We start from the raw sequence: 25000 nt of genomic DNA on the forward strand, positions 1-25000 counted from the left end.
CCAGATTTGAGTGACTGTTGGATAAAGTAAACTTTAAATTACTTAATTATAGTAGAAGTGATGCGGGCTAGCAGAGCCAGCTAAGAGAGAGGATCTGCCCTTCCTGAGGGTCTATCTGTTGTGTTCTGTGAACACAGGTTTTATTAATACATTTCTTCCTTTGGGGTCTACGCCTGTCTCCACTGAGTGACATCCCCTGGGTTAAATCGTTCTTGTTTTGGAATGATATGCTGATCCTGAACACACCTTAGGGCTAATACCGAAAAATGAGTTGGGAAGCTTGTCCTTTTAGGGAACCTCTCTGATGTCATTGGGTAGCTGTATCTGGAGGATGTATTGCAAAATTTAAACATATGTTAAGATACAGATCAGTTAATTAGGTTTATAATGACAAAGTGATCATTAGGATTTCTAATGCTAGGAACAGTTCAAAAAATTATGTGTGAATATTAGCTGTTTGTTCTGTAACAGTAACATTTAATTAATTTAATAATTTAAATAAGTAATTTCAGAAAATCAATTGAAAGTAGTGCAGCATGCAACTTGGAGAAGGCTAAGAAAGAAAACAACATTCTGAAATGCCTTGTGATTTGGGCTTTTGAGTCACTTGATGTATTGCTAGCATTGAATGGTTCCTGAGAGCTCTGTGTTCATTATACTCCTGCAGTAAAAAGATGAGCCAAACAGACCTGTCAAAGAACAAACCTTTGTGTGTAGACCATTTTCTGTAGGAGTAATCATGTTTTGGGGTTTCAGCTTTCTTTTTTTTTTTATTAAAATGGATTAAATAGGTCTGATACTGTAGCCTACAGGGAACTTAACCTACACTGAACTTTCCAGGTTGCTTCATTTTCAGGTCTTCACACCGTTAATTCAGAAGGATGCAAATACTGTAGAGTTTTTTGTTTTCTTTAACGGATATTCACTTAACTAATAATTTGAAGGTTCTTTTGAAATGTATAAGCTGAGCTCTGTAAAATCCATATTGCCATAATTAGGCAGCTTGCGCTCAAGCATGTGTTTTGGGCATATGACTGGAGATTATTCTGTGGCATTCTTTAATTTCCAGCTCATGGCTGAGCTGGTAACTTGAAATAGGTGATCCCTAGTATTTCCTACAATTCCTTTTATAATTCCTGATCTTTACCAGTTGCTGTATCTGCTAACTTCATGTTTGGAATCCATTCATTTTGCAGTGTTTATTATTCAATATGGGTCTGTGTACAGTAGTATTTTTTCAAAATTATATTTTTAAAAGTGTACTGTTATGTTTCTAGGGGACTGTCGTCTGTTCAAATGTGTTCAAAGCTTCAGGATTTATTATAACTCCTAAATTTCATTTCATCATTTTAGTCTTTGATAAGAAATGTCATGTGTTCAAAAATTATTCATATCATGCGTATAGACCCAATTTCTCCATCATGTAATATCTTGCAATTTAATGGATGAAAAAAAGAATAAAATTTTCTTTATCTCAGTCTAACTGTAAACTTTTTAAGTTAGATTTCAGTGCAGGATTAAGGTGCCTAATCTTGGGTGTCTAAACTTGCTTCATTGATTGTACAGGCTCAGTTTGTTATGGAAATACTGTCAATAGAGCCAAATAGTTATTCAGAGGATCTTGTAGCCAAGGGATTGATTCAGTCTGTCACCTACACGTTAGGTGTCTTTGCCGCTTGAGATGCTTTAATGTTTCTTCCTTGGCTTCCAGCAGCTGGTCCAGAAAATAAAACATGAGGTGTCTGAATGTAGTTGTCTCAGATACAAAACTCTAAGCTTCGACTTCTGTATTGAGCCCCTACTAGCAGGTCAGCTGAATTAGCTTAAGGAGGGGCTTTAAGAATTAAGGAGCATTCCATAGAGACTAAATATTGTAATAGTAGTCTAAATATTTAAATTTGTGCATCTTAGTCTCTGATTGAATCTCCCTCTGCCTCCTATGGCTTCCTGAAGATTATTCAAGAAACCTGTAGCAGAAGTTGGAAATTTTTGGTGACTGCAGTTCTCAGCTAGTGCCCAAATTGCAACTGTTGTTTCTTTTTACTAGGTGCGTGGTGAACAGGCATTGCTGTCTCTGACTGAGTGACTCTGAATATAGTATTTGTGGCAAAGCCTCAGGAGTTTCTTGGTCCCATCTGTTCTGATCAACAAGCTAAAGGCAAAATTAGTTTGAACTTCAAGTGTAAATCTCCTGAAGCTCCAGAACAGGGTGTTCTGTTGTTTTTGGTTTTGGTTTGGTTTTTTTTTTTGTTTAATGTAGAATGATGATTGTTGTGACACAAATATGTCATGAATATTCAAGTGCTCTATTTTAGTGATGCATAGTCTGTTGTGTTGTACTTGACGGGTCACTCAGAAATCCATTCATGGTAGGCATAGGATCTCTCAAGATATTCATACACTACATATATAAATATTAATATTATATAAAATGTATAGTGTATATCTTTAATTTATTTATGATACAATACAAAATGCAGGGTACATCCTGATTCTCTCTGACTGTGGAAGAGAAGTATAACTATAATCAGTGTTGTTCAGTAATGGGTTGTTTTATGTTACTCATTCTGATTTGTTCTGTTGGTTTGTATGTGATGGTTTTTCCAGCTGAGGTGTAGTATTTTGATTGTCAGATGAAAAGTCGTGATTTTAAATATTTGTATTTCATTATCTTTACCTCCACATTCAAGTAAAGTAAGGTAGTACCTCCACAGGCAACAGCTCTGAAGCAATTTAGATAACACTGGCACCACTCCTGGAGTTATTGACGATTAACCTTCAGGATTCTGAATTGGCTGCTGATAATGCAAACTGAAAATTTCAGAAGATTAATGGACCAGAGGAATAGTTACTCCTGTCAAGTGAAAGAACACTTTTAATATGGGGGCAACTAATATAGTTGCACTAAAGGTGGAAATGAACAAAGTTGTGTGTTTTTAAAAAACAAAAAGACCAAAAACTGCAGTATCATAAATCTTGAATTGGTGGAGAAAGTGAATAATAGAATTGGTTAATGCTCTTATATTTTCTGAAAGCATTGGAGCTCTGGTAATTGAGAATGGCACCGTCCTTGAGTAGAGAGAGTCAAGTCTATCAGGAAGTAGGAGTTTGGTATCTTCAGCTGTTGCTGTGCCTGTTGTTGGGATCAGAAATGTACACTATTTCCTTCATTGAGCACAAGTAGATCACAATGTAGAATAAACCAGAGCAATTTTACTTCTGTCTCAGGTAAATTGTGAACAGCTGAAGAAACTACTTTGTCGTTAATAGAGGCTGACGGTCTGTTTGCAATTTCTTGTCTTTATATGCTAAATAATGCTAATATAAACAAAAACAGCAAGTGTGTTAATCTCTGGATTTAAAAAAAATAATTGGACTGTTCAACAGTTCATGTAAATCACACAGTCCGAACTTAAAATATTGTAAGACTGTAGCTGGTTTTGTATTGAAGGTTTTGTGATAGTGAAAGTGTGTCCTGGGTTAAGCAGAGTGTTAATTTTTTTTTTTTTCCCTCTTCTTCATAAATAGCTAGCAAGTGGCTGGGTTTTGGATTTATGCTCAGGAGAAGAGCTGATAAGAACGATGTTTTGTGCTGCTGCCAAGGACAGCAGACCAGGGAAGAAGGACGGACGCTTGATAGCATAGGATTTGCTCTTAGGTTAAGACTGAAACTCAGAACAGACAATAATTTATTCCATATCATACACGTCATACCCAGTATATAGGTGAGGACCCTTCCGGGAGAGCTCTCTCTCTTTTGCTTCCCTCGGGCTTCAGATCGTCTCGCTTCAGGTGTCTGCATTCGCTCTCCCAAGGCCTCTCCCCCCCACACACACTCCAGTCAGCTCTCTCGGCCTGGAATGCTCGAATTGTTATCTCCACTCCGTGAGTTTCGGGATCCTCCCTCTGCGGGGGGAACGTTAGCTGCGGCCAGGTGGTCATTTTCCCCCCACTCTGATCTGGGACGCTCAGGCTGTTAATCTCTGTTCTGTGAGTGCCTCCGGGAGCGGTGCACCAGAGGTTTTGCCAAAATGCGAAGTGTTTTGCCAAAATACAATTTTCAATTTATAGCGGAATTGATACTGTTCTATAATGATTGCTGAGATTCTGTGAAAGAAAAATTACAGTGAGAAACTTGTGCAGGAATTCTAGAATATGAAGTGATTTGAAAAGAGCATTATTGCTTTCAGTGTTCCCTGCTTTCTTTTTCTACTTGGACATATATCCAAGGTGGAGCACACATCTGAACAGTGATTGTAAGTTGCTTTGTGTTCACTGCAGCCTCCCTTTAGGAAGCTGTGAACATTAACAAGCCCTCTCCTCAGTCTTGTCTTCATTAGGTTGGGCAAGTGCAGCTCTTACAGCATCTCCTTAGATGAGATATTGTTCTCCGTCCCCCAGCTGTCTTGGAAGACCTCCAATGAACTTCCTTCATCGTGCCAATGTCTTTCTTGTACTGGTGGGGCTAAAACTGATCATGTTACTCCAGCAGCAGGCCCACAAGAGCCAAAGAGAGGGAAGGACTCCCTTCCCTTGGCCTGCTGCATGTGCTCTTGCTAGTACAGTCCAGCGTGCAGTTGGCCACCTTCGTTGCAAGGGCTTACTGCTGGGTCTTGGTTCCCCTTTGTTGTCCACCAGGACCCTGGGTCATTTGCTGCAAAGGCAGCCCCCAGCCTGTACTGGTGCATGGGGCTGGACTTTGCATTGGCCTTTGAACTTCATGATATTTGTAAGAGCCCTTTTCTCAGCCTGTCTGGGTCCCTCTGAATAAACACAAACCACCCCCCACACCCCCAATGTTGAACAGTACCCTAAATTTTATATTTGTCCACAGACTCTATGGCTTTATCCAAGCTACTAATGAAAATGTTAAATGGTATTATCCCCACTATCCATCACTGAGGAGCACCACTAGTAGCTGGTTATCAGCTGGACTTTATACCATTTGTAATGACCCTTTCAGATGAGCTTTCACCCACTTTATTGTCTGCTTGTCCATAACTCACCAATTTGACTATAAGGATACAACTGGAGTTGGCATCAAAGACTTTGGTATAGTCAAGATATAAAGTACGTAGTGTTCTCCCCTTACCCACACAGCCTATCATCTCATTGTAGAGGGCAGTTGAGTTGGTGAGGCTCATGGTAAAGTCGTGTTGTCTGTTCCTAGTCATCTTCTTATCCTGCCATGTGCCTAGAAGTGGCTTCCAGGAGTATTTGTTCCATAAACTTCCCAGGGAGTGACATGACACTGATAGGCTTGTGATGCCCTGAATATTCTTCTGTGGCTTCCCTTGAGATGGGTGTGGCGCTTACCTCTCCGCAGTCACCATGACCCTGATAGAGGGTGTCCTTTCAGTGACATTGGCCCTTGGGTGCATAGGTTTATATGTGTCCACTAAGACATAAGTACTTGGTTCATGTAGTCTCTGCCTTTATCTGCCTTTATAGTGGGTGGTGCTCCATTCCCAGAGTCTCTGCAGCTAGGCTTTGCTCCAAGCCAGTAGCATGTGAGCAAGCTCTAATCCAAATATATTAAATCATTCAATGTAATAAATCCCAGTGATTGCACAGTGCTGTCAGACCAGAACTGGCATTACACCAGTTTAAATCACAGGTTTATGAGCATATATAAAAGAGAAGGGTCAGAGTAGGGATTGTACTCCTGGGGAGGAAGAGAAGAACACAGAAAGCAAGTGCAGTGCTTTTTCACACAAATGTGGTATACTCGAGTGCTTTCATGAGGTTGGTTTAGTGTGGAGCTTTTTATGAGTGTGTCCTTTTCCAAATAATAGTTTAGCAGTACAGTAATGGTCCAGAATGTATTTTTGCAGAGCAAGTCAGAATAACAATGGAGTGAAACTACTTTAGACAGGAGGATCTCTTGTCTGACTATTGGATGTAGGGTTAGTGTTCCAGCTGGAAAGGGAGGTAATGATGCATAGAAACAATTGCTTTTTTTTAATTTCAGGTAGTAGATGTGGAAGTGACCATAGATGACACATACTACTTTCATCCAATCTTAGCAAAAGGTGGAAATTCTTTCATTAACTTTTGGTAGCAACATTATCACATTTAGAACTTCATACAGAAATGTATTTAGCATTAGATCAATCCTTAGTAGAAATTAGCACATGCCTAGTTGCTACATTAAATATCTTTATGTGTATGTGTTTAATTTTTGGTTAAAAAAAATAATTGTGAGGTACCAGTTTCTTTGAAGAACAGCAACTTGATATTTTTAAAACCTTTTAAAAAACCCTTTATTGAAACTTTTAAAAAATTGCTGATACTGTAGAGACAGTGGGTGTTTATTTCACTTTCTGAAAAGAGTCACTGGTAAGAGAGACATTCGATATTAGATTTTTGTCGTCTTTCCATTATGAAAAGCTGTTCACTGTGTTGTTATTTTTCAGTGAAAGAAGGGTAGCTCATTGACTTTACCCCAGAGTAAGGACAAATTCGTAGGGATTACCTTGGAGGAACTGATGTGCTGTTGGACCATATCCCAGTTGACCCCTCTGGTACTTTGCTTGCCCGCCCATATGCATTGCAATAGAGGTTCATGGTGTCTTTGCCTGTGAGAAGTGAACTGCTAAATACAGTTACGTTTTCAAGCATACACTACGCCATTACTCCTTGTGGCCATTCTTGGGCTGCCAGGTAACATGATGATGATCATGGAGTTAGTTATAGTGGTATCCTTCAGTAAAATAGACTGTCTGCTGCAGTTGGGTTTGAGAGCTTCCACAGTGTCCCTGGAAGACAGATTTGAGGAACTGGTGCCTTTCAGATGCCCTTGCCACTCTGCTGCTGGTATGGGTGGCTTGCCTTTACGTGATCCTGAACAGCAGCAATTCCAAAAACATTTGCAAAATGGGCACAGCGCATCTCATGACAGGAAGACTCAAGTTCTTCCCTGTTTGGACTGAGGAATCTGTGAGGAGGGGAAGAGTTTTCAATCTGAAAAACTCTTAAAGCTGGGTTTGAAAGTCTCTAAGAATTTCCACATCCTGGTCTCTCTTGTGCAGAGAGCCTCTGTCTATAAGCTAGCTTTAGGGTGAGGTTCTTGGGGAGCTGTGAATGTTGTTGTCAGACTGTACCTGGGGAGAGGAACTTTGAGGCCAGGAGGTAGATGTTATGCACAGGTTTCTTTTCAGTCTCCTTGAAACTGTGTTATGCGTGTCTTCGTGTTTTTTTGTTTTTGTTTTTTTTTTTTACGTAAATTCTCCATTTGCCTTACTTTGATTTCTGTGAAGGGTGATTTCCACATAATCAGCAAATACTCGGTAAGTTCCAGGGAAGCACAAAGATGATGGGGCAAGTGCTTGAGCTTGGAGGGTCCTGTTGAATTTTGCTGTGAGGTTAATTGTTTGATTAAAACCAAATCAAAGTACTGGAAGAGATTGACTTGGATATGTGCTGTTACTGAGAGTCCATTTCTGTTCTTCATCATTATTTCCCCTCCCCAGACTGAGTGCTGTAGTTGCTTCAGGAGAAATATGAAGCAAAACTCAATAATGGCAAGTGTGTGTTTGAGACACTTTATTTCAGTTCATTTCACAGTTGTTAAAATAGCAGAATAGGAGCTCTAATTGACTGAAGGTTTCAGGTACACTTGAGCTTTATGTTACAGTAATTATGTGTATTTGCTGCTTCTTAAAATTAAAGAGATAACTAACTTGCTCGTTAGACTGCTGTTAACTGTGGTGCTAAGGGAACCTGGTAATGTTACTTTTAAAAGTGGTGACTGCTTTAAAAACATCATGCCTTATGTTTGTGTGAAAGTAAATTATCATATTTGTACCCATAAATACACAGTATGATGCTGGCCGTCTCCTTGATTAGTTTTATAAGATCCTTCTCTAATGGGGCAATGTCCTGAAGTGTGCTATAGTAATTGATGTAAAATTCGTAAACTTCAAATCTATTCATATAGAATAATCGAATGGTTAGGTTTGGAAGGGACCTTAGAGATTATCTGGTTCCAACCCCCCTGCCCTGGGCAGGGACACCCTCCACTAGACCAGGTTGCTCAAAGCCTCATCCAGCCTGGCCTTGAACACCTCCAGGGATAGGGCATTCACAGTTTCCCTGGGTAACCTGTTCCAGTGCCTTACCACCCTCACAGGAAAATATTTCTTCCTAATATCTGATCTAAATCTACCCTCTTTCAGCTTGAAACCGCTACCCCTCGTCCTATCGCTACACTCCATGATGAAGAGTGCCTCCCCATCTCTCCTGTAGCCCCCTTTAAGTACTGGAAGGATGCTAGAAGGTCTCCCTGGAGCCTTCTCTTCTCCAGGCTGAACAACCCCAACTCTTTCAGCTTGTCCTCGTATGGGAGGTGCTCCAGCCCTCTGATCGTCTTTGTGGCCCTCCTCTGGACTCGCTCCAACAGATCCATGTCCTTCCTGTGCTGAGGACTCCAGAGCTGAACTCAGTACTCCAGGTGGGGTCTCACAAGAGCAAAGTAGAGGGGGAAAATCACCTCCCTCGACCTGCTGGTCACACTTCTTTTGATGCAGCCCAAGATGTGGTTGGCTTTCTGGGCTGCAAGCGCATGTTGCTGGGTCATGTTCTGCATTCTCATCAACCAACACCCCATCTCTTTTAGTTTGCCTGGTTAAATTGAAGCAATCCAGATACACTTTTATATTGATGTATACAGAATAGCTAGATAACTGTTTATAGTCTCATTTTTTCTACTGGTTATTTGTGATCAACTGAGGTAAGTTGTTGTAAATGTTAATATGTGATCTTTTTAGATATATAGTGGAGTATTGGCGGTGTTTTTGTAGGATGTGTGCAGTGTAATTGGTTTTTAATGTAATTGTTTTGAATTGGGATTCTAAGTAGAAACCATAGGTTCATGCAGCTGATCATAGAACTTTTAATATCTCATGGAGAAAAACTGTTATATTCAGAGCGGCAGTAAAAAGTCTGATAGCTTTTGTTTTGTTTTACCTTAGTTTTTAAAAATATGTGCTCTTTTATATAAAGCCAACATGGAAACAAGTAACTGGGAGACTTTCTGTTGGAAATAATTTTTTCCTTCTTCATGCAGAGTCCGTACTGTTTGTGAAATGTCACGTGTGGGCAGGCTTAATATTTCTTTGATTCAGAGTGAGTTTGTCACTCCTGAAAAGAAATAAATCGATTGCTGGTATATGTGATGAGGTTTAGTTTGAAGATAATTGAAGTTGGACTGTGACAAATCCTTCATATTAATTAATAGGAACAATTTGTTGTGACAAGACCCTCCCTAATTAGCTGACAATTTATAACTGAAGAAGAACGGGGATTGACTTAAAACTTAAGACACTTCAACACATTAAGTTAATGTAATTAAAATAAATGAGAACTGCATTTGGCACTCCTCATTTTAATTATGCGAAAGATATATTTGCATGTCACTTCGTGCTCATTTGAGCATGTTGTTGAGCAGTTCAGGCACTGTGGATATTATTCTGTCTGTATTTTTGAAGGAGAAAAAGTTCAGCAAACCTTAAATAATTCTCCAGAATTTCACAGATCTTTTAAAGAATCTTAAGGCAGTGTTTAGTCTTTCTGTGTTGTTTTGGGAAATAAAAAAAAAATTATTTCAGTTCCGCATTTCTAATTTAGCTATTTTTGAGAAATATGTATATCAGCTCTTCATTAAAATATTTGATTATGAATTTATACAGCCATCTTAAGCTGACTTTCTGGGAAATCTTGTTGGAGTAGTGTTTTGATGGAGGAGGAATACTGCTTGGTAGAACTTCATGTACTGTTGCTTTCATGTTTCTGCTGCGACAGCTTGTCTGCTTCTCTGATCTGTTTTATATAGTGGTGACACGCTTCTTTACATAGTAATACCAGAGGAAAAATGGAAATGTTTAGTGTGAGAAAGTACACAGATATACAAAACTTAAATAAAAGGGTAAATGTACTTTCAAATTTGACAGGACAATATTTTCCAGCAATTTGTGTTCTATGGTTTGGGAAAACCCGATGCATTTATTTTGTTGCACAGTGTATTGAACACGATTTCCTTAATTGTTTACAGAGATTTAGAGCATATTAATGGAATTAAAAAATGGAAATGTGACATTTGCAATGTGTTTTTGTGTTTTGTACACAAAACTTGTCAGAAATTGTAATTCTGAAATGAAAAGCCTCAGTTTTATATTTTCAGCTTGGCTTGATTTCATTAGAGAACATGACTTTAGTGATTTGTGCTAGGAAGCGTTTGTGGACAATTGAAGAGGGAATCGCTGTTCCTTCGCAGCAGTATGTGATCTCCTCCGTGGGCTGCTCAGCTCTGCAGCGCTTGGTTGGCGTCCAGCCAGTCTGTGCACACGCATCCCCCAACCTGCAGGTCCACAGCATGAGGGAGAGGGGGAGGCTGTTGGTCTGTCAGGTCATACTTACGGGGAAAGGGGAGGAACTGTTGGTGTGGGTTGTATGGCATATTGGGAAGAATGGAGACTATTGTTAGGAAGGCTTCTTCATGGTACTGCCCTGGGATAATTTGTATAGGGCATTTGGGAAACACAATCTGGGGGAAAATGTGTTTCCTTCTGATACTTGTTGTTAGTGAAAGTGTTGGCTTTCAAACAGAAAGTAGTGCTACCTGACTAGAAGAATAATGATAATATTCAAGTGTCGTGTACTACATCCAGCTTATTAACTGGATTTCATTGCTTAAGAGTTAAGTTGATATAATTACCTAAGTTCTCAGTTTCTTCAGCATTTCAACCTAGTGAATGTGACATTATATATCATGGTAATTGTTTCACAGTTTGAAACTGTACAGAGACTGCGCAACTTTTTTTTGTTTGTTTGTTTACTAGTGATTTTTCTTTGCATTCATAGGACTGGAAAGTAGTACAATGAGAATCGTGGTTTCTAGAAATTCTGAACCACAGATTATACCCCTTCCTGTGGAATTTAGGAAAGGAATTCCAGAAGCTGCAAAGGTTTCAATTCTGCATTAGCTCTGCTTACTGAAAACACTATAAAAACATTTTTGCTCTGAGAAGATACGTTTTTGTTTATCTTCAGTATTATTTCTTTACAGATATTGATGTATGAAATAGTGTCAAAACTACTTATTTTCTTCTCTTCCAGGCTGCTGAATCAGGAATAATAAAAGTGAAAACAATAGCTGCACGGAACACTGATATTTTGGCAGGTAATTATGTGCAATGCAATGGGAAAAATAAACTTGTGTTACAGATCAAAATGTTAAAAAGATGTCTTGGATATGTGTAATAATCCTACATGTCCTTTAGCGTGTGCTGTATCAGTGATGCTTTACTTTTCAGCACCTAGCAAAAAATCCAGTAGCATGAGAGGTTTTTAATAGTACTCCTGTTTCATGTTAGTGCTATACCAATGCTGAGGAGGGTTTCCATTTTCAGTTGTGGCTCTACAGAAGTAATCACCCATTAGAAAAATAGCATGAAATGCTTAGACTCCATATTCTCAATGTTTTATTCACACTCTGCATTCACCACAGCTGGTGTTGAGTGCTGTGTGTGGAATTCTGCAATATGATCCACATCTGTCTGTTGAGTATGAGAGTCTAGCCTTTGGAGGCTTGTGCCTGGCAGGCAAAAATCTATCTTAATCTGAGACAGGGTCATTCAATTTAGGATGTACCATTGCTCTGAGGGACAGGAGATATCTTGTGAGTGGCAGCTTTGTAAGTGCTTAAAACAGTATCTCTGTCTTCAGCTTTATTAAATAGCATGTAAATTGATGGCTTCTTGACAATTGCTGATGAAACCTTTGGCCAGATTTGAATGTTTCTGTATTAATACTTGAGTTTCTACCCCAGCTGTAGTCAGAATCCTTAAAAGGCTAAATTGTCTGAAAGGTCGAAATGAAATAGATGTACAACTTTGTATTGTTTTGAGGTATGTAAACCAGATATTGGTAAGGAGGCAATTTCTAGATTAATTTGAAGTAGCAGTGCCACCCCTCAGTATTTTACTTTAATGCCTCTTTTTTATTTGCTTATTTTCTTTGTTTTTACTGCTGTCATGAGCGCTGACATAAGTGGGAAAACTATGCCAGGTAATGTCAGCTATATCAAAATACACAAACGAACAGGAGAAATCTTCAGTTAGCCATTTGAGAAGCTGTCAGTATTATTTGGCATATTACTGTGTAAAGAACTTCATATTTTAGAAAGATATTTTGTAGTCCTGCAAAATTCTTTGTTTTGTAATCTTCATTTCAAAGTGAACAGATGTGAAAGATCATTGATTTTGGCCATGCATAGGCAGTCTTTTATCTTTTTGAGGGAACACTTTCTGGTAGTTCGTCAAATTTTTTAAGTACTTTTCCTTTGACAGGTTTAAACTAGAATGTGGTTAATATTTATTTAATTATTTTTAAAAAGTATGCAGATTTGTTGTTATGAGGCTTGGAAAACCAGCAGGTCCTAAAAGTTGTTTTGATTTGTTAATCTTTCCTAATAGGATAACAACTTTTTTTCCAGTAAGGAGCTGCAGGATGGAGGGGAACATATACTGTGCCTGCACATTATCCTAATGTTCCCCAGTTTAAACATAATGCCATTAAGCAGTCCCAGTACTTTATGGACTCTTGTATTTTTTGGGGTATCAGTTGTACCCTAATCTTGTAGATAAGTTAATGTCAAGATCTCTGTTGTCTCCTATCTGCTATTTAAATTTTTTTTGAGGAAAATGGTATGTATTCTTTGGTAATAATAAAGCTGCAAAAGGTACTGTAGTTGTGAAATCTAGTGAAGTAGATACTTTTGACTGCTAGATGATTTAGGAACATCTAGTACGTGTTCTAGGAATCCGAATAAATATTTCGATCAGGACATGATTTTTCTTCATATTTTTATGTAAACTCATTTCACTAAAATAGAAGATAACAACTGTATCAGATTGTTTTGAATAAGCCGACCTGATGCTTTCTTGAAGCATTACACTCTGTAGGATTGTAATTATTAGGAAAATATATGCAATGTTAAAGTGACAAATACAGAGAGGTAATATGTCTGGTGAGATGTGTTTAATTTGCCAGAGCTCTGAGGTCATTGATCTAAGTTCTTGCTTTCTGTTGAAGTTGAGCAGTTGCAAAGTCTTCATTCTCGGCAGTCTGTATATGCTTTATAATTTATTTATGAGGATTTCAGTAATTCTAAAACGGGTCAGCTAGTGCTTTATTTTGCAGGAGATAAATGTGGGAAGTTATTTCCATGTGGTTCTGAGATGCGCAATTCATACTTCTGTTTTAGAAGTTGTTTTAAAAAATTGAAATTGCAGTCTTCTTGATGGAATGAAGGAGTAAGTTTATACTTTCCCGAAGCTTTTTTTGTGTGGTTTATTATGATAGATTTCTTTTTCAATATATTCTTGCATAATTTTGGTAGCAAAATGGAAGCAGACCTGGATGTAAGAAGATTTTTGTGTGTTTTAAGACTGAAGCTAATGTAATGATCGGTACCAAACCAGGTCTACGAAACATTATCTTTTCAGCTTTATAAAATAAAAATCCTCACATAGATCCTGTTGTGAGATTATTTTTAATGGATTATAGCCAGAATATTGTAAAAGGTTTAAATTTTTCTTTATCTTGTTATTAAAACTCATGCCATTTTTGCCATTTCTAACTTTATAGTAAGTCTTATGATAAGGATAAATATTTTGTGGTATGTTTTTAAAAAGATTGTTTCTTTTTTCTGCATGATGGTTAGAACTTAGTGGTAATTCAGAAATTTAAATGAGTGAAGAAGCATTTGTGTCCATGTTAGTATGAACTCTCTAGGGTTTATTGGCCATGTGTTATAGGTCTTCATAGACTGTAAAGGCAGCTTAGGCATCTAGCTCACATGTAGACACTGACAACTAGATGCCTAAATTACGTGTCTCAATTGGGAACAAACTTTAGTTTTTGATGAAGTAGCCAATGTTTTGTTTTTAATTTGAAAATCATGGAGTGTTCTGTAAGAGAATGGTATTGGTGGATGTGGTTTATATTAAATATTTAAAAAGCAAGTTTATTTGCTTCATAGTTAAAAACCCTGTTGAAATCAAAGCAGATTGTTAAAAAGGCAGTTAACCTATGTATTCATTTGCATTTATGCTGACATTTTAATGGTTTTTGATTAGGCATTTGATACAAGGTCAGCCTCTGTCAACTTGATATCGAGCCTGTACTGTCTCTGAAGAGGCTGATGAAACTATGGACTATATATGTGTTACTATCACCCTGTAGAACTATTACCTTGTAGAAAGTATGTGTGTGAAATTTTTCCATGAAATCTTATTACACATAGACTAAAACATGATGTATGACATTCAGTGTAAGAACACACATTGAACTTTGAAATGTGAAGAAATTTTTAATATCTGAAAGGTTGATGGCCAGCTAAATCTTAAGTTTGCGTGAATCAACAACTGTACCTGCAAACGGAAAAGCACACAGCAGTCAGAGCCATGCTTTCCTGTCATCTTTCAGAAATATTTTATTCTCTTTTAATTTTATGAAATTTATCTCTGATTTCTAGAATTACTTTTATGGGGGAAATTTTTAAAAATGTCAATGTGGAATGTTGTATTCATTGTGAAGTTCTTTTCTCCAAGGAAAAAAAAAAGTAGTTCATGAAACTTTTGTTTCCACCTGACAAAGCTTTGTTTTAGTAAGCTGCCCTTTATCTCTAAAACACTGGTTGAAAAATTCACAGCCAGGTGTACGTACCCAGGATACAAACAGTATTTCTTCTCCTGTTTTGTCAGTGGCATTTTGCTATTCCCCTTTGTGCTGCATGCATTGATATGTCTCTGTGTGGCATGTTTTGTGTTGCTCTTGAATTTGGTGCCAAGGGGAAGCAAAGCAGAAGGAGAAGGCTGCTAACCTGAGGGTGGTCACTGCTGCAAAGCCAGAGAAAGCTCTGGGATGGGCAGAACCTTATAGCTTCTTACTAACCAAATGGATTCCTAAGTGACCATTTTGGTTTCGGAAAGAGAAAGTAGCTCGAGTGTGTAAGAGAGAAGGTGCTTGGGATTTGAGCCTCAGCCACAGGGTAATTTTGGAAGTGAGCTGTTGCAGCCCAGTGTCTGTCTTTACTTGGCTTTTCCCTGTGGTGCAAGAGTAAATCCCAAATTTCCAAGACTGGAGATTGCTTTTTGTTAATAGGTATCATTAACAAATTTTGCATTGTATTCTTCAAAGTATTAAACATTGACTGCTTCCATATCTCTTTTTGAAAGCATTGAAGGAGAACAGCTCAGAGGTAGTTCAGCCTTTTCTAATGGGTTGTGGAACAAAGGAACCAAAGATCACTCAGCTGTGTCTAGCAGCCATACAGAGGCTCATGTCCCATGAAGTTGTTTCAGAGGTAAGATCAATCTTTATATAAATACATAAATATTTCAGTGTGAGAAATACAGGCCTCAAACTGAAGGTGAATGTTTTTCTTTAGGAGGCTGTTTATGTTATAATGAACATAGTCTACAAGATATTTTACTCATACCTGGTTTTAAATAATCGTAATTTAAAAGAAAACTTTTTTGACCATTAAAAAAAAAAAGAAAAAAATATATGAGAAAACATTAGTAATTTCTAGAAGGAAATTAATGAAAATTCAAACCAGCTCGTTTAGTTTGCATTCTTACACTGGAGGAACAGAACATGTTCTTGATAAATATAATTCTTAGGGTGGCATCCGCAAAATTTACTCTGTGTGATAACATCATGTATTACGTTTTTATTACGTGTTACTTTAAAAATAAGATAAAATGGATGCACATTTCCTGCAACTGTAAGTGTCATGATGATTCTGTGATATATTATGGTACTGCATATATAGTGCGTTATGCTTTTCACCAGCTTACTGCTAAAATATACCTTCAGTTGTGCTTGCATAGTGTAAAATCACACTTTTTTCTCTGATATGAATCAATTTTGAGGGTGAAATGTCTTTGTACTGTCTCTCCTATATTTCCAAGTAGAAAATTACGTACACACTTTAGTTTGGGCTGCACATTAGGAGATTTCTGCTGTCAATTCTTTAAAAATATTTTGGGAAGCTTGTGACAATGAAATTGGCTTTGTGTTCTGAATGTAGTCCTGTGGTATAGACCAAACAGGCAAATTCAGTTATGATATGTGTTTATGAGAGTGCTATTCTTATATGTGTACACATGATGTACCAGTATGTAATCATCTTAATTGTTAGCAAAAAATTATTTCTTTGTAGGCTGCAGCAGGAAACATTATTAATATGCTTTGGCAACTGATGGAAAATAGTCTCGAAGAACTTAAATTGCTTCAGACAGTTCTTGTACTTTTAACAACCAATACAGTTGTGCATGATGAAGCGCTGTCCAAGGTAAGAATTTTTTAGTGCCAGCTATAGTACTTACGATATCCATGAGGAAAACGGGGAGAAATTTTACATATGAAACATCTGGAAATAATGGAAGAGGCGGGGGCTTTCTTGATTCTGTTGTGTCCCTATTGCTTTTATATCTAGACTCTGAAAACAAGGTTTATTTTAACTTCCTTTTCAATCTTTTTTTTTAATTCCTCCACAATTATAGTTTTCTGACTTAATGGGAACTTTAAATAAAAACAGTGGGATAATCCCTGTCCTTCTCATCTGTTAAATTTTTCGTATGTATGTTTTCAAACTGACATCAGGCACGTAGTGCAGTGTAAGCTCTCACTAATAAAGCAAATGTCCAAGGTCTGAAATTACTGTAGTTGCTCATTTAACCAAAGACAAGACTTGGCATGGGTAAAATGGTGCAATGGTTTATTTGGTTTTTTGCCCCCAAGATTCTTTTGAGAAATATCTGAAAGTTGTTTATTTTTCAGACTGAAAAGTTCTTAGAGAAAATCAGTTTGAAGTAGACATATATTGCATATTCACATTTCAGCTTGACTGATTTAAATTAAGAAAATTACTGGTAAACCATCTTGAAAAGCCCCTTAATACAGGCACTGCTGTTAGATTAATCTAGAGAATCATGCAGTATCTTCTGAAAGCCCAGATGTGTATAATTGTGTTGTAAAATTTCAAACTAACATGAGGATACCATCTGAACAGAGTCCACAAATTATTTACAAGAAAAAGAAGCAAAAGAAAATTCTGAATCTCGTATGGCTTACAGCATGTAGTGCTATGGCCAGGTATGGTTGAGGTTCATGCAAGTGCAAGAACACAGAATAAGGACAAAAGAACAAGAAATACAGGTTTACCTACACATACAAGTGTTAATTTTCAAAATTAATTTTAAAATAAGTATTAAATTATGTGTTAGAGGTAATAAGAAATCCAGTGGGAAACAGTATTCAGGTCACTGCCAGCACAATGACGTGTTAAAATATGCACCTTGGAGAGGAATAATAGCAGTTGAGGCAACATGGTTGTGAAGCTGTTGTGGTTTAATGAAGGAGAGAAATGGCATTTAACTTTGGAGTTGACTGACCTTTCTGTGATTAACTGTATAATCCTAATGTCCTTCTGACATTAATATTCATACAAGTTGGTTTATGTGGTTGATTACTGTGTATTCTCTATATGATGATTGTAGTATTGGCACATCATAATGTCTTCGGTTAATACCACTTCTAGATTACCTTTGGGGAGGATTACTAAAGAGGTTTTTGACTGGGGTAATCCACAAAACTTATTCTGGTTCTTCAAATTTAAAATGATTTAAAATGATGAACAATTTTTTTTTCAGGCAGCCTTTTGACAAACTGTAGTCAAAAGCATTCTTCAATCAGCTGTCTTCCCACTTATCTAAAAAGATTAAAATATTTTGTTGCAAGATGATTTTTTTTTTCCTTTCTTTTCAGGCAATTGTGCTTTGTTTTCGATTGCACTTCACAAAAGATAATATCACAAATAACACTGCGGCAGCTACAGTGCGGCAGGTAGTTACTGTTGTATTTGAGAGAGTGGTTGCTGAAGATGAACGATACAAAGGTGGGCATGCTTCTTAATCTGCTTGCTTGTATTAACCTGTTTTTTGGACATATTTCTGATGTGGGGTTTTTTCAGATAAAGAAGTAGTAAAAAGTCTGTAAATGTTATTTAAAAAAATCACAGACATTATTAATTTTTACTGTCTTTTATACTTTTACTTGTATGCAAAGTAAATTAAATCCTTAGCCGTCATGCTAGGCCAAGTCAGTACAACAATATACAAAACCTAGATTTTTTTCAAGCTGTGGGAACTGGTCTTCAGTTTGTATTGTGAAGAAATTTGAGGTGAGGGTGTCATTTAAGATGAAGGTAACTTAGATTACTGATTGTGAGATACATGGCAGTAGTAGTTTTGAAGAGAAAGTTTATTGGAAAGAAGTGCTTGGTGTTGACCATCTTTGGCATTCTAGCTAATGTTTATTTCTGTAGACATGATAAGTTGCAGAAGAATTACCTGGCCGTTCACCTAGAATCTTTTTGTAAGAGCACTTAATGCATACTTGATTTTTCAGCAGCTCGTTTGTTCACAAAACTTAATTTTGTTTTTACACAGATACTATTGACGAACCAGTTGCAGTTCAAGGAAATAGTAACAGAAGATCTGTCAGTACGCTGAAGCCATGTGCTAAAGATGCATATATGCTTTTTCAGGTAGATGGGAAGCATATATTAATGTGTTTGCAGTTATAATTGGGTGCTTCTACATCTCTTTAAGAAATTTCAAAAATTTGCTGTTGGCATATTGACAAAGTCCTTAGCCAGAGCCTCGGTCTTTCTTATGTGCATTTATTGTAATTGGCAATGATATGCTGTATCCCAGGAGGATAATTGGAAAATGAAGACAAAATGGCCTAGGAAAATGTTTTGCTATACGTCTTAAATAGTAGCTAAGCATGCATGTCCACATTAAATTCAAGATTCTTTTTTTCTGTGAGTCAAACACTGCTACTATAGTTCAGTCCTGCTTCTTGTGCTTGATACTGTATATTAATGTTGAGTATATAATGAAAAGTAATAGTTGTATTCATCACACAAATAAAAATCTTCTTGACTTAGCAATTCACTGGTCTTGAGATATTTTTGAGGACAAGAGTGAACACAGTTGCTACAAGGATACCAGAAAAGTTTTGTTCTATTTTCTTTTACAAAGAAATATCTCTTTGTAAAAGTTTTTTGCCTAATATTTATGTAAAAGAAGTATTTGAGGGAAAAAATTATGTTGAAATTGGAAAATTACTCATAAGGAGGGAGAGAGTAAAGATTTTGTTGTAGACTAAGAAAACTTATGCTGGTGTTATTGTATTTCTTTTTAAGGATCTTTGTCAGTTAGTTAATGCTGATGCTCCCTACTGGCTCGTGGGTATGACTGAAATGACCCGAACGTTTGGCCTTGAACTTCTTGAATCAGTCCTCAATGACTTTCCACAAGTGTTTTTACAAGTGAGTAGTTCTTGGAAGGAAAATAGGAAGACTTTCACATGTGTAGGAAAATTTACACTTCATTAAGTCCTCTTTAATTTAGTGTGAGTACTGCTTTTCAAGAGGACTTGTAGCTTTTACAGGTTGGGATTTTATGTTAGAAAAGTACTGTGGGCTTTTTATCCACTTTTTTCTATTTTCATGCACTTTATTTGTGTTTGTGGATTTTGTAGAGCATGTTATACTGTCTCACTTTTTGTTTTGCCACTTGTGTCTCCTCCAAAGATGCATTTTCTTATCTTGCATGGTTTGTGACAGCCCTGAAACTTAGTTTGTGGCATTGTTATTTCTACAAAAACTGTAACTTCATCCTGCCTGCAAAGCAGCAGGAATCCTGATTATGAATTGTGTGGATCTACTGCATATAAATGCAGAATGATCCTCCAGTAACACATTTTGGCAGAGAGTATTTAAATTTAAAAATTAAATACATGGTAACATGTATTAACAGCCTATTTCAATTTGCAAAATTCAAGAAGAGGGGTGCATGGTAAGAACCCGACCGTGTCATTTCATAAAGTTTTTTGGTAGCTTTACAATGGTGTCTGCGGTTCTTCCTTTTCGTTTGTTGAGCGTATAATTTATACGAAGATTTACATGACGTCAGAGTGCTTGATCATAACAGTAAGTGTAAATAAGATGCATAATCAGAATTACTGGTAGCAATTAAAGAATAGCTTCTCATAGTTTGTTCTGTTTTCTTTTTCAGCATCAGGAATTCAGTTTTCTTCTTAAAGAAAGGGTATGCCCTCTTGTTATAAAGCTCTTCTCTCCAAATATCAAATTCAGGCAAGGTTCCAGCACATCATCTTCCCCAGCACCAGTGGAAAAACCATACTTCCCTATCTGTATGCGTTTGCTGAGAGTAGTTTCTGTTTTGATTAAGCAGTTTTACAGTTTGCTGGTAAGAGTATGTTCAAATTGTCTTTATGCAATTCTGGTTTTCTATGTATATGCCAGTAGTATGATCAGTAATTGTATTAATTAGTTCTTGGGAACTGGGATGTACACTGAGGGAAGAAGAGTCTAAATATTATTTTCCTAGTATGTGTATTTGTGTTTACATTTATTCTATATGTATGATTTTATGAAATGTGGGCTTGTGTAAATTCTCAGAGTAGATTAGCTGTTGTCTTTTCTGTACTTGACTGCCTTTCAGTTAAGGTTTTGAGAAACTTGATCTTATGTTGTTTGCTTGGCTTTAGATGATGTTGGTTGGCATGCCTTGTTAATAATTGCTAAAGAGGCGTTTGACGTGTTGCTAAAGCTGTTGACAGAATGTGCATAAAAACACATGTTCAGCTGTTCCTGCCTCCTGAATTTTAGACATTTGCTAAAAAAGATTTTTTTCTGTTTCATTTGTTTACTGTAGCACATGTGAAAACTTTACTGCAATGTATGTGAGGAATTTAACTTCTTCAGTACAATTGCATATTTGGTGTTGGCTTGGCAAAAAATATTATTATTAGGTATGATTTTTATATAATTTTGAGTAAATGCTTATTGAAGGGCTTTCTAAAGTCCTGTGCAAAACTTTCTGTGACTCCTAAGATGAAACAAGTTTTTGTGAGAAAATATTTTGTAGGAGTTTTTTCCTTTTTAGTTTAATGGCTATGAACTGTATCTTTCAGGTAACAGAATGTGAAATCTTTCTATCATTGCTGGTTAAGTTCCTGGATGCAGACAAACCACAGTGGCTAAGAGCTGTTGCAGTAGAATCGATTCACAGGCTTTGTGTGCAGCCTCAGCTATTAAGGTATTAAATATATTGAGTTTCACTTTATGTAAAAATTTAAGAACTCTTTTTATTTTTCTTTGGTGGAAAATGCTTCCTAAACATTATAAATATATAGAAATTTAAATGCAATAAACTCTTCAAGATAGCTTTTTATAAAGCATTAGGCAATGCTTATTATCCAGGAAGGGACTGAATTATAGTTATTTGAGTATTCCAAACACTTGCTGTCTTACCACTGTTAAAAGACAATTTACCCAGAACTAAAGTTTATTATTCACCTAAACATTTGCAGTTAAAATGTGCCTTTAGTCTACAGTTTGGAGGGCAGGAAGGGAAGTTGCTGTTAAACTAGGGACTAAAAGCATATTTTGTCAAATACTTATTATATTTTATGAAATACTTTCCAGGTCCTTTTGTCAATCATATGATATGAAGCAACATTCCACTAAAGTTTTCCGTGATATTGTGAATGCACTGGGGTCTTTCATCCAGTCGCTATTTCTTGTACCAACCACAGGGAGCACATCAGCAACACCAAACCAAACTGGTAAAGCCTTACTATCATTTTAATTTTCCAGCATTTTCTTGTAATAATAAATTCTGATTTGATTCAGTATATATATTTTGCTTGGAACAGTTCTGTACTTCCGTGTTCACTGAGGTGAAAAGCTAGCTTGGGACAAAATTGTGTTTTCAGGGCTGGTACAACAGATTACTTTATCTACCTGTGTTGTGGGGAAGACTCATTCTCCTGAAAACTTAAATTTTGCCTTAATGTGAAATAACACTGCAGTAGGCTCATACCCTTAGTGCTGTCACTATTTCGCTGGCTTATTGTTTCAGTTTGTTTTCTCCTTTACCTTTTCACTTCTTGCTGCCTGAGTTTTACTAATGTCTCTTTCTCATGCATTTCTCTTTCGACCTCTTTTCCTCCTACGGCGATGTTTAACATGCAAAGAGCAGGTCAATGCAATGTAGTTTTTGAAATGAATCTTCTAATTGTAATGGTAGTCCTGTAGTAGCAGACTACTTTATACGTGTGTAGTTGGCTTTTGAGCCTCAGTTTTGCAAGAAAGTAGCTGTTTCGTAGGAGAAGTGGAAAGCTGCATCTACCTAAGTTTTAGGTCACTTTTATTACATTGGTGTAATGTAAGCCTTTTTACGACTTCTAGGAGTTGTGTTGATGTGAAAACAGTTGTATATGTCTGCTCAGTGGGATCACAGAAATTGATGCCTGTCTAACTGTGTTAGTGGCAGCGTTTGGTTAACCATTTGCCTTTAGCAGTATGATTTTGTTGTTTCAGTCTGTTAAGCTTTACTGTGTTAAAGTGTATACAAAGGCTTCTGTGTGTATTCATATTGCCTAAATCAGTAGTTTGATCTCTCTACAAATTAAAAGCGAGCACACCAAAATGGCAGTCGTTACACTGATGTATTAAGTGCTGTGAGTTGCCTTCTTGGGGACTCAGTCCTTCTCTCCCCATTGTACAGAGGGAGGCTGAACTTTTGATACCTACTCCTAGTAAGTAAAGACCTCCTTGTATATGTAGGAAGTGTATCTATACAGAATTCCATGTCCTTTTATCTGCTTTTTTTGGCTTCTTAAATTGGAAACAGAATTTGCTCCTTCCTAGCTGTTGGTTGGCCCATTGTCAGCTCTTCCCTGTGGCTTGTTTTCTTCTACCTTGGCATGGAGCATATTCAAATGTTGCAGTTCTCTTTGTGTTTCTTGTGGCTTTTGCATTTCTGAAGTCTTTAAAGTTTGTGATGAACTTTGTTCTTGGAATGATTAACCTCTCTTCCCCACTACTCAGTTCTAGATGCAACTATTCAAATAATCCTTAACTTTCAGTATCTGTCTGACTCTTCACAAAAATGTGTCGTTTTATCAGACTATGTAAGTTTACTTTGTTCACAGAATGTTTTGAATGCTATACCTTTCATAGAAACCTTTTATTCTGATTTAAAATAAGGCAGTTGTCATTAATCAGCTGCGCCTTTTATTTACTTTGCACATAAGATCGTGTTTTAGACAGTAGAGGGAGCTCAAAAATAAGGTTTTTTGTGTTGGTGGTGGTTTTTATTATCAGGCAGAGAGTCTCAGATTAATCCATGTATCTCAACTTAAATATAGAAAAAGGATGTTTGCTGATCGCTAAAATTAGATTGGTTAATTTTATCATTTTGTTTTTCTGAAAAGGAAGCAATGCATCGGGGAATACTGGCTCAGCACAAACCAATCCAGGAGTGCTTGGAATGGGAGGGGGTGCAACTGTATTACCTGCCTTTGAATATAGAGGCACTTGGATACCTATCCTGAACGTAACTGTACAAGGCAGTGCTAAAGCTACCTAGTAAGTACCTCTACCTTTTTGAAAATGTTTATAACAAAGATTTTTATTTCCAACTTGATGGTTTTAAGGATTTTTTTTTTATTAGTGAATACTAAGGTCTTAATTTCCCTGACATTGAGGATTATTATGTTTTTTCTTTTTGTTGGTGCCATGAGGTGTTCTGATTTTTTCGCTGTTTTGTCCAAATGCTCTGGATTCTGATCCAAATATCCCCTAAGGCTTTAGCATCTGTTGGATTTTTATTTTTTTTTTCAGCCATACTGTTGCTGTATTAACTCTTCACTTTTAGGCCTCACTACAGTATATAACAATTTTATAATATCTTTTGCTGGATTGTGTAATGGCAAACATTAGGGGCATTAAGCAAATGTATGTGTGTGTGAAAAATAGCTTTCTTACATCAGCTTTACTGTAGTTACAGTTTTTATTGAACAGAATATTGTGGCAGATATTAGCCAGTTTGTCATTCCAAACAATATATTGACCTATATGTGAAGGTAGACTGTGAATGCTTCTTAGAATGATCAATTATTTTGTCATGACTTTGTACAATGGAGATAGTGTTCTCAGTTTAGAGCTGTGAATATTATATTAGTTTAAAAATAGTCTAAGTTTTTTAATGTCAGTCATGACCATTGAGGGTCAATCTCTTCCAAACTGGAAGTTATTTGTACAAACCATGAAATTTTGGCATACTAATGCTCAGTGAAATCAGCAAATAGCCTGAATCTCAATACTTTTTAAAGGTAGAAACTCCATTATCTGCCTTTGATATGCAGAAGGACAAATTCATCCTCAGATTTCAATAGTTCAACATGTATGTGTTGACTTGACTTTCTGTTCCAGCAGTGGCCATGAGTGTTTTTTTAGGTTACCTGACTGTTCTCAGGAAATGCGGATTTTTAACAAAAGTGGATGAAACCTAGTTCATGCTTTGGCCAGATACTACAACCTCCTGCTTTTCTTCCTTTTCTATTTTTCTTCCTTTGTATTCTTAACTGGTTCAAGGACATTGCAGCCACCATCATACTCTGCTGTGCTGCTCTGAACTTTCCTGTGCCTTACCTTCAGATCCCTCCAGTGACTTCATGATTCCCTCTGAGTAATTTTTGCATTCTTTTTTTTCTTCTGTGTAAGATTACAGAATTGTGTCTAGCATGTCTTGTCAGCAATTTTTCTCCTATCTTGTACTTTTTGTCTGTAGTCCCTGCATGAAAGGAGATGACTAGCTGTAACTGTAGCTTTGGGTCACATCCTAGCATTGGTTCCCTCCTGCTGCTGCCATTAGATTTTCGCACAATGGCCACATCTTTTACACAAAGATTTAATTGGAGATATGAATTGTGAACAGAGCTAGCACAAGTCTTTTTTGCCATTGTAGACCTGTCTCTATGCCTTGTCTTCCTCTTTACATGAGGAAGTGTTTTTAAGAGGATGTCCTGGTGTCAGGACCACCACCACCAC

At 36.9% G+C, this 25000-nt stretch overlaps 1 protein-coding gene across 1 annotated transcript; it reads left to right on the plus strand.

Annotated features, from left to right (window-relative positions):
• The first annotated feature begins 10204 nt into the window (after window positions 1-10204).
• LOC104469032 (protein MON2 homolog) lies at window positions 10205-23537 on the plus strand. Its single transcript, XM_010083364.1, has 11 exons — window positions 10205-10318; window positions 11116-11179; window positions 15240-15367; window positions 16229-16360; window positions 17836-17965; window positions 18519-18616; window positions 19280-19405; window positions 20154-20348; window positions 21076-21200; window positions 21590-21729; window positions 23383-23537. The coding sequence occupies exons 1-11, from the start codon at window positions 10205-10207 to the stop codon at window positions 23535-23537; spliced, it is 1407 nt and encodes a 468-aa protein (XP_010081666.1).
• Window positions 23538-25000: the final 1463 nt, after the last annotated feature.

Source organism: Pterocles gutturalis, unplaced genomic scaffold, assembly GCF_000699245.1.
Source record: "Pterocles gutturalis isolate BGI_N339 unplaced genomic scaffold, ASM69924v1 scaffold38055, whole genome shotgun sequence".
In the NCBI taxonomy this organism is placed as follows: domain Eukaryota; kingdom Metazoa; phylum Chordata; class Aves; order Pterocliformes; family Pteroclidae; genus Pterocles; species Pterocles gutturalis.